Below are 12,050 nucleotides of genomic sequence, written 5' to 3'. Positions count from 1 at the left end.
CTGCTTCGTCCGCGGGACGCGGAGTCGCGACTTTCATTAGCCATGCTGCCGTTTTGTTCACTAACTGCAGACTGAGTGTGCATGCGGTATATGAAGTATAGCAGCGATGCTGACACTCTCCAACGCACAGCCCCGACCCCACCCCCCAACGTTGTGCATAGCCAGCAGCATCCCCAATACCTTTGGTCCAACGTATGTTACGACTCCGGCACTCCAGATCATACTCAGACTTCAGTCGTCGTTCCTATACCAGCCTCCTTTCACCTCAGCTCTATGCCACGAAGGGCACCCCTGACGAAGGGTCACTACTTGCACACGCCTGCTCTCATGCCCAGCACTATGCCGTACGTTGCGTCAGGTTGCGTCCCCTGTCACTTGACTCCCTTAGGGGCACGCCCCATGGATCGCATGGCGGTCCGCTAGTGCCTGTGCGAAGCTGACTTCGGTACTGACTACGGTACCTGCCTGCCTGCCTCGGCCTGTACCTACCGGCCCATACAGTCCCCGTTGTCCGTTCCCCAATGGTATCGGCGATGCGTTTAATGATAACTATGCGAAACCAGAAATCCCCCAAGCACAACTTTGGAGAGGCGTAGAGGCTGCACAGCAGAACAGATAGCGTGAGCACAGGCGGCACAGGCAGCGACAGCAGTTGCACGATGCGGTATGTCTGTATGTGTGTGAGACACAGTGCGTTACTGCGCGCGGGTTACACACGCATGACACCGAGCCTCTCTCCTTCCGAGCTCCTTGACCACGTAGTCTTTCGAGGCACACACCCGTGCGCCCGCATCCCTTCTGCCAACACCACGCCTCTCACGCAGGTCAGTCCCAGGGCGGCAGCGGCGGGTGCTTCCATGCTCGCGGCATTGCAACCATTCGAAACCGGCAACCATTCGAAGCCGCCTGCGATTGGCTCGGCATGCAGGGCTCCCACGTTGACAAGAGGCACCCGTGCGCCCTGCCTACCCACGCCCTGCCAGCACACACACGCCGTTCCAGATCCAGCGCACCGACGCACACACACAACCACAACGCATACACACACGCACTTGACATTTTGGCAAGAAAAATTTTCAGACGGCTGACGCCGATCACGCCTTAGAGCTTCTGCACATACCGTATGTCTTCTCCCATCTTCAATGCCTCGCCGCAACGGAGCGCCAGCACAACCCCAAGCCGGCCAGCCTCCCGGCTCCACGCCCGCCAGCCTCCACGCCGCCACACAAGGGCCGCCACCGAGCGCGACAAGACACCAACATCGCGTAGCCACGCGGCGTCGCTGCTGCTGCAGCTGCTACTGCCGCCGCCGCCGCCGCCGCCTCACCAACACCACGCTGCATCGAGCCAAGATCGCAGCTAACCAGCCGAGACCTCCGCAACCTCTGCCTCCAAGCCTTGCCAAGCCGCTTTCAACCAGCCTGCGAGACCTCTGCGGCCTCCGCAACCAAGCAAACCCTTGGGGCCCCAGCTGCTTACGACACGACGGCGGTGCCGCTGCTGAAGCCGGGCATCTGGTAGCGGTAGCGGCCGTCCTCGGCGATGCCGAAGCCGCGCGGGTCGGCGAACACGTTCTCCAGCAGCTGGCCGCGCTCGGGCTTGGGCGACTCGTCGGCGAACCTGTGGATGGGTGGAAGAGGGGGAGGGCAGGGAGGGCAGGGGGAGATTGGCAGGGAGGCGAGGTAGGCCCAAGGCCGGCGGAGTGCGGTGATGTGGAGCAAGCCTTGCGAAGGCCGTTGTCCAAGCGTTCGTTGTCAACCCCGCCATCGCCGCTTCTGGGGCCTTGTCCTGCCGCACACGGCGAAATCCCACAGTCGGACACGGACAGCTGCTCATCCCCTCCCCTCCCCTCCCACTACACTCCCACTCCCCTCTCGCCTCCCCTCCCCTCAACTCTATTCCCCTCCCCTCAACTCCATTCCCCTCCCCTCCCCTCAGCTCCATTCCCCTCCCCTCCCCTCAGCTCCATTCCCCTCCCCTCCCCTCAGCTCCGCTCCATTCCCCTCCCCTCCCCTCCCCTCCCCTCCCCTCCCCTCCCCTCCCCTCCCCTCCCCTCCCCTCCCCTCCCCTCCCGCGCTTCCGCCCCCCTCTGGATTTCAGTTTAAACGGGAATCAACTCCCCCTCCCCCCACCACTTCCTTAACTAATCATGAATGTAATCCCCCCTGTATATGCGCCACGTCTCTCACTTGACGCAGTCCTCCACCACCTCCGCCACCTTGTCCTCCAGCGCCTTGATGTCGGCCTCGGAGGCCAGACCCTGTGTGTGTGTGTGGGGTGGGGATGGGAGTGGTGAAGGTGGGTGCGGGAGGGATGCAGACACGGCGGCGGCCATAGGAAGCAGCGAGGCCCGGCGAGGCGTTGCACGCCTCGCAACCTGATGCACGCTTCGCCACCTAGACTTCCACCTCCCACGCGCCCACACGCGCACACCAAGCCCCGCCCGGGGGTCCACATGCCCCCCGCTCTCCTAGCTCCACCCCCTGCCTCCCCGCCCCGGCCACCACCACCAACGCATCACGCCCCCGCCGCCGCCTTCTTCCCGCCTTCTTCCGGCCTTCTTCCGCCGCCGCTGCCCCCCGCCTCCACCCCCGCCCCCAGCTCTTCTCTCACGTTGTCGATCATGTACTTCTTCAGCTGCGGGATGGGGTCGCGCGCCAGCCACTTGGCCTTCTCCTCCTTGGAGCGCAGCTCGTCGGGGTCGGCCAGCGAGTGGCCGCGGAAGCGGTAGGTCTCCGCCTCGATCAGCGTGGGGCCCTCGCCGCGGCGGGCGCGCTCAATGGCCTCCTTGGCAACCTGGTGCACCTGTGGGTTGTGGAGGGAGAGTGCGGTGCGGTGTGGTGTGGGCGGTTTGGTTGAGTGTGTGGTGTGGGAGGGAGAGCGACAGGAACAGGGAAGCGCGGTGAGCGTGTTTCGTTCCAAGAGGGGATTGCGTGCGCAGTCTGTCTGCCGTTGCCTTAGGTCTGCCTTCATTTTTCTTAGTGCTTATCTCCCCCGTCGGCCCCGTACGGCACCTGCACCCCGCGCACCCCTGATGATCCCTCATCTAGGCCCTACCACCGGCCACTCACTCGCCCTGTCCCCTCCTCCTCCCCCTCTGCCTTGTGCCTGTGCTCCGCTAGTTTCGCTCGGCTTGGTTTAGTTAGGGCCGGTATCTACAACCCCTCCCCCTCTCCCTCCCCGCCCGCTCCCTCCCCCTCTCCCTCCCCGCCCGCTCCCTCCCCCTCCCCCCCTCACCCTCCCCCCTCCCCACCTTGAGCACGTCCATGCCGTCCACCAGCACGCCGGGCATGCCAAAGGCCGGGCCCTTCTTGTAGATGTGCGGATCCTGGTCGCCGGCGGTGCTGGCCGTGGCGCGCAGGTGGCTCATGCCGATGGCCCACCTGCGGGGGGGGGGGGAGGGGCGAGGCGGGGATGGGGAGAGGCGGGGCGGGCGGAGCACGTGAGATGGGTGGGAGGCGGGTGGCTTCGGGGCGAGCCGTTTCTTCCCGGCGCACCGGTGATCCCCCACCAACAAAACACACAGGGCGCTAGCGCTTGTGCTGGCGCTTTGCCTCGCTACCTCGTACCCGCGACTCACTCAGGCTGCTCTCCTCTCCCTCCTCACTCCCACCCAAAACCTGTGCCACTCCCACCCGCATTCTCCCCCCCCTCCACACACACTCAAAGCAACACTCACAGGTTGTTCTCCACCACGAAGATGTGGGGCAGCTTGTAGAGCGCGGCCATGTTGAGCGACTCGTAGAACTGGCCCACGTTGCAAGTGCCGTCGCCGAAGAAGGAGCAGGTCACGGAGTCGGCCTTCTCATCGCCCAGCACGTCGCGGCTGTTCAAGTGGGGTGGGTGAGGGGAGAGGTTGGGCAGGTGCGTTCAGAGGGTAGTTCATTCAGTTCAGAACCCAAAGCAAGTGAACCGAAACCCGCCAGCCCCACCCAGCGCGGGAGATGGTGGGGTTGAGGTGGTTGAGAATGGGTGGAGTGGGTGTTACGTTCATGAGTAGATGGAGGGGTCGGGCGGGTGCGGCGGGGGTTGGGGGCTGAGGGAATGGGGGCGTGGGCGGAGACGTGCAGGGTGTGGGGGGTGGGTGGCGCCGGGGAGTAACGGAAGTGGGGGCACGGCGTGGCTGCAGCACGGGGCGACCTGGCACGGCCGCTCGCTGGCCGCTCGCTGCAGCCTCCTGGACCCGTTGTCTTCGTGTACCGCCGCTGGGTGCACACGGGCTATCATGGCCATCGCAGCTGGCCTTCCTTTCCTGCCTCCAGACGCCAACTCTATCAGCGCTACTTCGTCCTCTCCACGCACCCCCACTTCCCTGGATGTACCGAGGAACGGGCCCTGATAGACGTGGGAATGGCTACGACTACCGTACCTAATCCCTTCCTCCACACAGCGCCCTGTCCTCCACTACCTCCACCTCCACCTCCACCAACCCCTCCTTTCCCCCTCGTTTCCTCCCGCCCTCCCGCCCTCCATGCCCTCGCCCCGCTGCCCCTTCCTCCCCCGCTCCCTCTTCCCCCTCCCCCTCCCCCTGCTCACCGGTACTTGGACTGGAAGGCGGCGCCCAGGCCCACGGGGATGCCCTCGCCAATGAAGGCGTAGCCGCCCAGCACGCCGGCCTTGGCGCTGAACATGTGCATGGAGCCGCCCTGGCCCCTGGAGGCGGCGGGCAGGGGGTGGGCGGGAGGGGGGGTTACATTCATGATTAGGTAAGGAAGTGGTAGGGGGGGGGCGGAGGGAGGCGGCAGAGCAACGCGTCAGCACCGGCGGAGTCAGGAGTTGCTGAATACTGGGACACTGGGTGCACCTCGCGGCGCCGCACCCAACCTCACCCGCGTGAGGCCCCTCGTACACCGTGCCCCTCTCGCTCCTCGCCCCAGGCCCCAGCAACCCATCTTGTACCTCCAACCCACCCCCCATTTTCCCATTGGCTCGGGCATACCATCCCCCCTCTCCACCCACCCCCGCCCCCTCTCCACCCACCCCCGCCCCCTCTCCACCCACGCCCCCTTCAGTCCCCCCTTCAACCCCGCGCCCCCGCCCCCCCACCTGCAGCAGCCGGTCTTCTTGCCGAACAGCTCGGCCATGACCTCGCGCGCCGACACGCCCTTGGACAGCGCGTGCACGTGGTCGCGGTAGGTGGACACCACGTAGTCGTCCTGGCGCAGCTGCCGGATGACGCCCGAGGACACCGCCTCCTGCGGGGAGAGGGGGATGGGGGTGCAGAGGGGGAGGGGGAGGGGGATTACATTTATAATTGTTTGAGAAGGGAGAGGGGCGTTGGAGAGGGGCGGTGCCAGGTCGGGCAAAGGGTGGCGTGCGGAGCTGGGGCTGTCTGAGGGGCCCTGCCCTGATTCTCGGGTGCTCATACGCATGTGACCCTCGACACACCCCGAGCCTTGCGCGCCACCCTGCTGGCTGCTGCTTGAAGCCCCCGCCTACAGCAGCTGTGCTATGACCGCCCCCTCCATGTCACGCCCCGTCGCGCCCGGGCCTCTCCCTCCTCACCCTCGACCGTTCCATCGCACTAGGTACCAAGTCCGCCCGCCCCAAATCCTCTTCCTCTCCCTTCTTCCCTCTCCTCTCTTCCCTCTCCCTCCTTCCCTCCGTCCCTCCCTCCCTCCCTCCCTCCCTCCCGCCCGCCTTCCCTCTCCCTCCCTCCCTCTCCCTCTTCCCTCTCTCTCCTTCCCTCCATCCCTCCTTCGCTCTCCCTCCCCTCCTTCCCTGCGCCTGCCGCACCTGGCCGCTGTACAGGTGCACGAACCCGAACATCTTGCCGCGGTAGTACATCTGGGCGCACATCTCCTCGAACTCGCGGCCCAGCACCATGTCGTAGTACAGGTCCTTGGCAGTCTGCAGGGACAGGGTGGGGAGGGAGAGGTGGGGAAGGGGAGAAGAGCGGTGAGGGAGAGACGGGAGGGAGACACGGTGGTTGTAAACACGCCTAGGCAATGCTAAATCAAAATGAGGTAGCACAGGGGGGAGAGTGCGCCCGGGCCCCGGCCTCCGCACAACCGCCACCTCCTTCCTCCCTGCGTGCTCCCTCCTCCTCGCGGTTGCGTGTGACCCCTCTCCCTTTATATCCGCCTCTCCCTCTGTCCCTCTGCCTCTCTGCCAGCGCCGCTGCTCCTCCACCTCGGGGGCTGAGAGAACCTGAGCCAAAGCCCTCGTACCTCAGGGGTGACGATGGGCGACTTAGAGGTCGCCGCCTTCACGGGGGCAGCCACAGCGCGGACCTGCAGCCGGGGGGACGAGCGGGAGAGAGGGCAGGGGAGCGGGTATGTGTATGTGTGTGCGTGTGTCACGGCGTCGTCCAGTCAGCACGTGGCGTGGAGGCACGCCGCGGGAGCCAGTGCAGCATGAGGGGAGCCCGTGCTGGTGGCATGCAGCAGCACAGGGGCCACAGCGGCGCTGTGTGCATGTGCGCCGGGGGCTTCCCCCTGCGGCCCCCTCTCGGGGACAGGCAGAACTGTGCACGGCACCAAAACAGCTGCACAGCCGCTGCACCCTTCCAGGTCCCAGTCGGTTTCCTGCTTTGCCTTGCACACCCTGTTCCACTGCGTCCCGAATCAATCGAACAGGGGCGCTCTGGCGCAGCCTCAAGACGCGACCAGGCCCCGGACCTAAGGGCGAGAGGCGTCGGCGGGCACGCCCAAGAAACATAACGCCTACAACCCCAAAACCCGCTCAGGGAGCTGCGCTTAAGGACTTTTGGCATATGCAATGTGCCATATTAACTGTACTTGCTTGCTCACCTGCACGGCCCGGCGGGCGGGCTGCGCGGCGCGAACGCCCGAGCGCTGCTTCAGCATCGACTGCATTTTGCCGAACCTGCAGCCAGGCGAGACAGCGGTCCGTTAGGGAAATTGCATTGTAATGCCTCATAGCAGAGGCTGCAACGATCATGCTGCTGTGGGCCTCCGTCGCTGGACGAAGTCTCTGGCCACGTCGGAGGGGAACGCATGCAGCCCGCTGAACGCTCGCTGCACCGCCCAGATCGAGGTACAAGTGTTATTAAGCTGCAAATATACTGCACAGTGACTGCGCAGCACTCTCAAGCTGGACCCCGGCTGTGTGCGAGGGCTGCAAGCGTTTGGCAGAGGCGCGGCGCCCGCAGCCTGCCTGGCGCCAGTGGGCACCCATCGGGGCTAGACTGCGCTGCTGTGACGCTTTCATGCCAAATTCAATAGCCTGACAGCGAAGTCCAGGCCCTGCTGTGTCTGCTGCACTCGGCCAGCCCCGCTCTATCCCCTCCCCACCCCACCTCAGGCAAGAAGTCCGGTGGAAAGCTGCAAAGGGCTTATAGAAAAGCCCGGTCAAGTCTTTGGCTAACTGCAAACCAACTGGGCGCCTGTCGATCGCCAAGGCCGGGCGAGAAACCGAGGGCGAGCCCAATCGTGCCAATGCCCGTCGCTTTTCGGTGCAGTGACTTGACAGTCTTACATATTACATGTATGCTTTACTTAGTGTTTTAATTGTAGCAGCACTTCGTATGTAAAAACCTTGTTTAGCCCTGCCTCTTAGCCTTGTGCTCAAACCAGGTGCATATCAACTGCTGTTTGCACGCTCTTAAAATGCGGCGCACCCAGCTGCTGATCGCGTGCGCCCGGCGCTCATCGACATTCATCACGGAGGTGCGGAACCCCACGGGCCAGCACCCTGAACGCGGGGCACCGTTGCATGCACAAGCTACCCTAAGGATTTGCGTAGCAGACTGCGGGCCCCGGGGGCTAGCCCACGTTTCGGCGCCATAGCCGACGAGACGCCCCCCCCCCCCCTCCACACACACCCCGAACCCCTTCTGCAGGGTGTCGCCCCAACGGCCGCGACGGGCCCAATCCTTGCGGCTCCCGCCCTGGCGACCGCAACCCCAAGCCCAGCTGCTACCGGCATATTTGCTTCTGGACACGGGACGCCGGCTTCGGCTTGCGCGCATGCGAACCAGCGCCAGCTACGCGGCTTCGCGGCGGCGCCAGGAGGCGGCAGCCAGCGCGGCACGGGCGGCGTGGGGACGGAGTCGGAAGTGGTTGATGCGGCGGAGGCGGCGAGGCGGGTGAGTAAGTAGCTGTCGCACAGACGCTGGCACCACACAGGGCAGGTAATCCGCGGCCGTAATTCTGCATCGCATACTCTGTCCTACGCGTAATGTTTTCCTTGTGCTCTTTAACACACAGGGCAGGGTGTGTGAAAGGCAGATGGCACAGCCACTGCTCCGCTGCACGCCTGCTCCCTGGCGCTAGGATGTCGACCGGCCCAGATTGGGACCCTGCTCCGCCGCCATCACGGCACTAACCCATCACCAGTTCCCATCTCAACCCAACCCCATACTAATCCCTTCCAACCCCGTGCATAGGTGCTGTCTGACCCCATGTCACGGCTGATGGCCTCTCAGGGCATGCCCGTGGGGCTGTCGCTGGGGGCGGCGGGGGCGGCAGCAGCCGGAGCCGGCGGCAGGGGAGCGGCAGGCGGCGGCAAGGGCGGGAGAGCGGGTGGGTGGAGCGCCGTGGCGGTGGTGCCGCGCAGGGGGCGAAGCCCCGGGAGCCCTGCACGTGTTGGGTTGAGCTGGCGGGGCTGACCCGGCGGCGAGGGGGGGCCTGTGGCGTGTATGCCCTACACACACGCGCTCAAGCTTCACGCCTTCAACCACACACATCTGTGGCCGGTGCTTGCGTATTCCCCCACTTGTTTCTCCATGCTGCAGTATCACGTCTGCACCACCGCCTGCGCCAGGCCCAGAGCCATAACCGCCAGGCCATAAGCCACAACCACCACAACCACCACAACCACCATCACGGCCCCACTGCCGGTCGCCCTGCACAGGCGCGGACGAGCACGACGACGGCGGCGAGGACCTGACCCGGCCGCCGCCCGCCGCCCCCGGGTACGACATGGAGGCGCTGTCCGACATGCTGCGTGCTACAGCCGCCTCGGCGCGACAGCAGCCGGCGGCCGGCAGTAGCAGCGGCGCTAGCAGCAGCAGCGGCAGCAGCAGTAGCAGTGGCGGCAGCAGCGAGGCTGGTTTCACGGCGGGGGTGCAGCAGCTGGGGCGGTCGCCGCTTGACGACGCGTGGGGCACGACGCGGGAAAGCCCGGCGGACATCGCGCGGCGCATCGTGGAGAGCAACACGGCCGGTGGGGCGGGCGGAGGGAGGTGGGCGGGCGGTTGGGTATTGAGCTGCTGACGGGCGGTGCGGCGACGGAGCAGGGGGCGATGCGTCGGCGTCGGGTCCACAGTGATTCTCCAGCTGTGTTCCTCGCTGCAGCCGCATCGCTGCGTCCGGGGCACCCTGGCAACTCACTCCACTCATCCCTTGCCATCCAACACACTCCCTCTCCTCCCCTGCCTTGCCTCCACCCTCCTTCCATCCCCCAACAACTTCAATTCTAATTACCCTTGAATGCAATCCCCCCCTCCCACCTCCACCTCCCACCGCCCCTGCCTCTCCACTCTGCAGCCGTGCCTGATCTAGACACACTGGCCCGCGCCGCCGACGCCGAGCTAGCCCAGTCCGCCGCCGACACCGATGCTGACGCCGACGATGATGACGCCGACGACTCTCCTCTTCGTCTGTCTCCCAGCGAGGAAAAATACAAGAGCCTAGAGGCCATGAGTGCCGACATTAAGAAGTTGGACGAGGTGTTTGAGGTGCTGGCGTCCGTGCCCTGGCTTAGCGAAGGTGAGTTAAGGCGCAGGGATCAGGTTGGGGCTGGGGGTTGGGACAGGTTGGGGCTGGGGTTTGGGGGCTGGGGGGTGGGGTTGGGGCTGGGGCTGGGAATTCTGGGTGAGGGTGACAGCTTGGCAGCGGAGTAGCGGGGGCGGGGGCTGGGAAACATTTGGTGTGGCCATAGCGCGCTTGATTGGGCGGCGTTGGGCGGCACTGTACTGCACTGCACTGCACTGCACTGCATCTTGGCGCCTGGGACGCCCCGCGAAGGGTGTCCGGGCAGCAGGGGGCGCAAGGCGTGAAACCAGTGAGGCGTGGCGCACGGAGGGTGGAGGGACAGGGTAAGAAGCATCAAAGCAAGCGGTCCCAGCCTCCTTCTCATGCCGCGCCGTGCCTGCCGCCCTGATGTCCCTCTGCCCCTGCTGCCCCTGCTGCCCCTGCTGCCCCTGCTACCCCTGCTGCCTATGCTGCCCTGCTACCCCTGCTTCCTCAGACGTTCTGGCGGAGAAGGAGCTGCGGGGTGTGGCCCAGGTGGGGCTGCTGGGCACTCTGGAGGAGGTGGGCTTCAACATACGTCACCAGGTGCGGGGGATGGCGGGGTTGGGGTGGGCGCCGTAGTGGGGTTCTGGTCCCACACCACCCGAGACCCGGTGGATGGCCGGATGGGCGCTGGCTGCTTGACGCAGTAGGTGAACAGGTCGGGAATGGGCTGTATGGCGGGACGGCGCAAGGAGATAAGGGGAAGGGGCACAGCACAACAGCAGCACGCCTTGCGGCAGGAGTGCCTGCTGACGCGACAGCCGCGTTCACCCACAGCGCATGGTGCTCTCAGACCTGCCGTCGTTGGTCGTCCCTCTCCCACTCTCGCCTTCCCTCCCGCCTGACCAACGGAACCTACCGTTCCGGCTGGGCCCGCTTCAACGCTCTGCATTCATCTTCCTGTTGCTAAGGACACACAAGTTAACTTTTGCATCGTCCCCCTTGTGCTTCCCGAACACAGCTTGAGCGCATCTGGGCGGGCGAGCGCGGCGCCGACCTGGCGGCGGGTCCGGGGCTACAGTTCAGAGACCAGGCGGCGTTGATGGCAATTCTGTACCACACACAGCAGATAGAGGACGCACACGGGACGCCGGAGGCTGGGTACCTGCCGCCACCGCCGCCGCTGCCGGAGGATGCAGCGGCGGCGCCGGCGGCAGTGGAGGGGGCGGCGGGGCGGCCGGACGCGGGTCAGGTGCTGGAGGTGCTTGCGAGGAAGGAGAAAATGTAGAAAATGTAGAGGGGCTGGACAAGAAAAGGTGGCTCTCCCTTGCAAGGGAAAAGTGGGCTGTGCCGCCACGCCACGTCCTCCGTCTGAGGCCGAAGGTTCCGCAATTAATAATACGTGGCGCTCGCGGTTTGTGCCAGTATGGTATTTTTTGTCGACGCAGGCAGGCACGGACAGGGGCAATCCTGGGGGGCTTCGCCCTAGAGGGGCTGGAAAATAGGTGAGGAAGTGAGAGATGCGCAATGAGAAATGGATGGCGGTGGAGGGGATGGCACGAGACTCACGAGACGGGCGAAGCCTCATGCCCAAACGAATGTGATTGCGGGAGCGCAGAGACACGCAGAAGAGGGTCTGGCCTTTTGGCATTTAGGGAATGAGAGCCAGTGCGAGCGGGTGAGTGGTGAGAGCCCGAGCCGAGGTTCTTCACATTGATACAAAAGCTGACTTGCTGCGTATGACAGTCATGTAGTCAAACCCTGCAGTCAACGTGGAAATCGCCGGGTGCCATGGATCGGCCTGGATCAGGGCGGAGGGGGCGGGCGGGAGGCAGGTGAGTGGGGAGGAGCAGGGCTGCTGGGCTGAGGGCTGCTGCTGGGGCGCTGCAGTGGGTGGGCGGGTGAGGCGCGGCGGGTGGGCGGGCTGATGGGGTGTGTGATGGGACAGTGGCAAGGCAGGTTGGTAAGGTCCTTTGGGCGCAGCTAATTCCCAAACCCAACAAATGGCAAACAGTTGGCAGAGGCAGGGCAAGAGTGCGCGGCTGGTCTAACGCGGGCGGGCTGATGGGGGAGAGCTGCCAGCTGAGGCGAGACTGGGGTAGGCATGGGATGGTCCTCTGGACCCGTGTCTGGACCTGGTGCCCCATTATTGTGATTCAAGGCCGATCCCATCCCACCGGCGTCCAGCAATGCCACACGCCGCTAGTGTTGAACGGCGAGGGGCGATCGTGGGGTTGAACCCTAATGAGGCAGTGTGAAGCTGGGCACGTGCGAGGCCAGGGCGGTTGGGGATTTACCATCCCTCCAATTTTCAACAGCTGGACCCCGGCGCTATCCACAGTGACTTTAAGCTTAAAATTTTCCAGCTATTCATTTGCATGTTTTCTTACTATTATGGGAGTTTGACCT

General features: G+C 64.9%; 2 protein-coding genes across 2 annotated transcripts; one reads left to right on the top strand and one right to left on the bottom strand.

The window, feature by feature from the left end:
• Positions 1-91: 91 nt before the first annotated feature.
• Positions 92-7,693, bottom strand: CHLRE_02g099850v5 (uncharacterized protein). Its single transcript, XM_043059693.1, has 12 exons — positions 7,515-7,693; positions 7,262-7,348; positions 6,753-6,828; positions 6,171-6,233; positions 5,737-5,850; positions 5,047-5,195; positions 4,537-4,653; positions 3,680-3,826; positions 3,254-3,383; positions 2,614-2,805; positions 2,190-2,260; positions 92-1,620 (listed from the first exon to the last, which is right to left on the bottom strand). Exons 1-12 carry the CDS (start codon positions 7,622-7,624, stop codon positions 1,476-1,478), a joined length of 1,401 nt encoding a protein of 466 aa, XP_042927327.1. The 5' UTR covers positions 7,625-7,693; the 3' UTR covers positions 92-1,475.
• A 100-nt stretch (positions 7,694-7,793) lies between these two features.
• Positions 7,794-12,006, top strand: CHLRE_02g099800v5 (uncharacterized protein). Its single transcript, XM_001699770.2, has 6 exons — positions 7,794-8,050; positions 8,351-8,486; positions 8,818-9,129; positions 9,453-9,674; positions 10,156-10,244; positions 10,663-12,006. The coding sequence occupies exons 2-6, from the start codon at positions 8,366-8,368 to the stop codon at positions 10,927-10,929; spliced, it is 1,011 nt and encodes a 336-aa protein (XP_001699822.2). The 5' UTR covers positions 7,794-8,050; positions 8,351-8,365; the 3' UTR covers positions 10,930-12,006.
• The last annotated feature ends 44 nt before the right edge of the window (positions 12,007-12,050 follow it).

This window comes from Chlamydomonas reinhardtii, chromosome 2 (assembly GCF_000002595.2).
Source record: "Chlamydomonas reinhardtii strain CC-503 cw92 mt+ chromosome 2, whole genome shotgun sequence".
Lineage (NCBI taxonomy): Eukaryota > Viridiplantae > Chlorophyta > Chlorophyceae > Chlamydomonadales > Chlamydomonadaceae > Chlamydomonas > Chlamydomonas reinhardtii.
The sequence above is the reverse complement of the archived record's forward strand: the minus strand, read 5'-3'. Positions and strand labels throughout refer to the sequence as shown.

Bases quoted from the DNA above. Each gene is read 5' to 3' on its own strand.
- CHLRE_02g099850v5 (XM_043059693.1), bottom strand. From the start codon at position 7,624: ATGAATGTCGATGAGCGCCGGGCGCACGCGATCAGCAGCTGGGTGCGC. The intron at 6,829-7,261 runs GTGGGGTGGGGA...GCCTGGCTGCAG, and splicing joins CACCGGACTTCTTGCCTGAG to GTTCGGCAAAATGCAGTCGA. The intron at 1,621-2,189 runs GTGAGAGACGTG...ACCCATCCACAG, and splicing joins GTGGTGGAGGACTGCGTCAA to GTTCGCCGACGAGTCGCCCA.
- CHLRE_02g099800v5 (XM_001699770.2), top strand. From the start codon at position 8,366: ATGTCACGGCTGATGGCCTCTCAGGGCATGCCCGTGGGGCTGTCGCTG. The intron at 8,487-8,817 runs GTGGGTGGAGCG...CGCCCTGCACAG, and splicing joins CGGCAAGGGCGGGAGAGCGG to GCGCGGACGAGCACGACGAC. The intron at 9,130-9,452 runs GTGGGGCGGGCG...TCCACTCTGCAG, and splicing joins CGTGGAGAGCAACACGGCCG to CCGTGCCTGATCTAGACACA.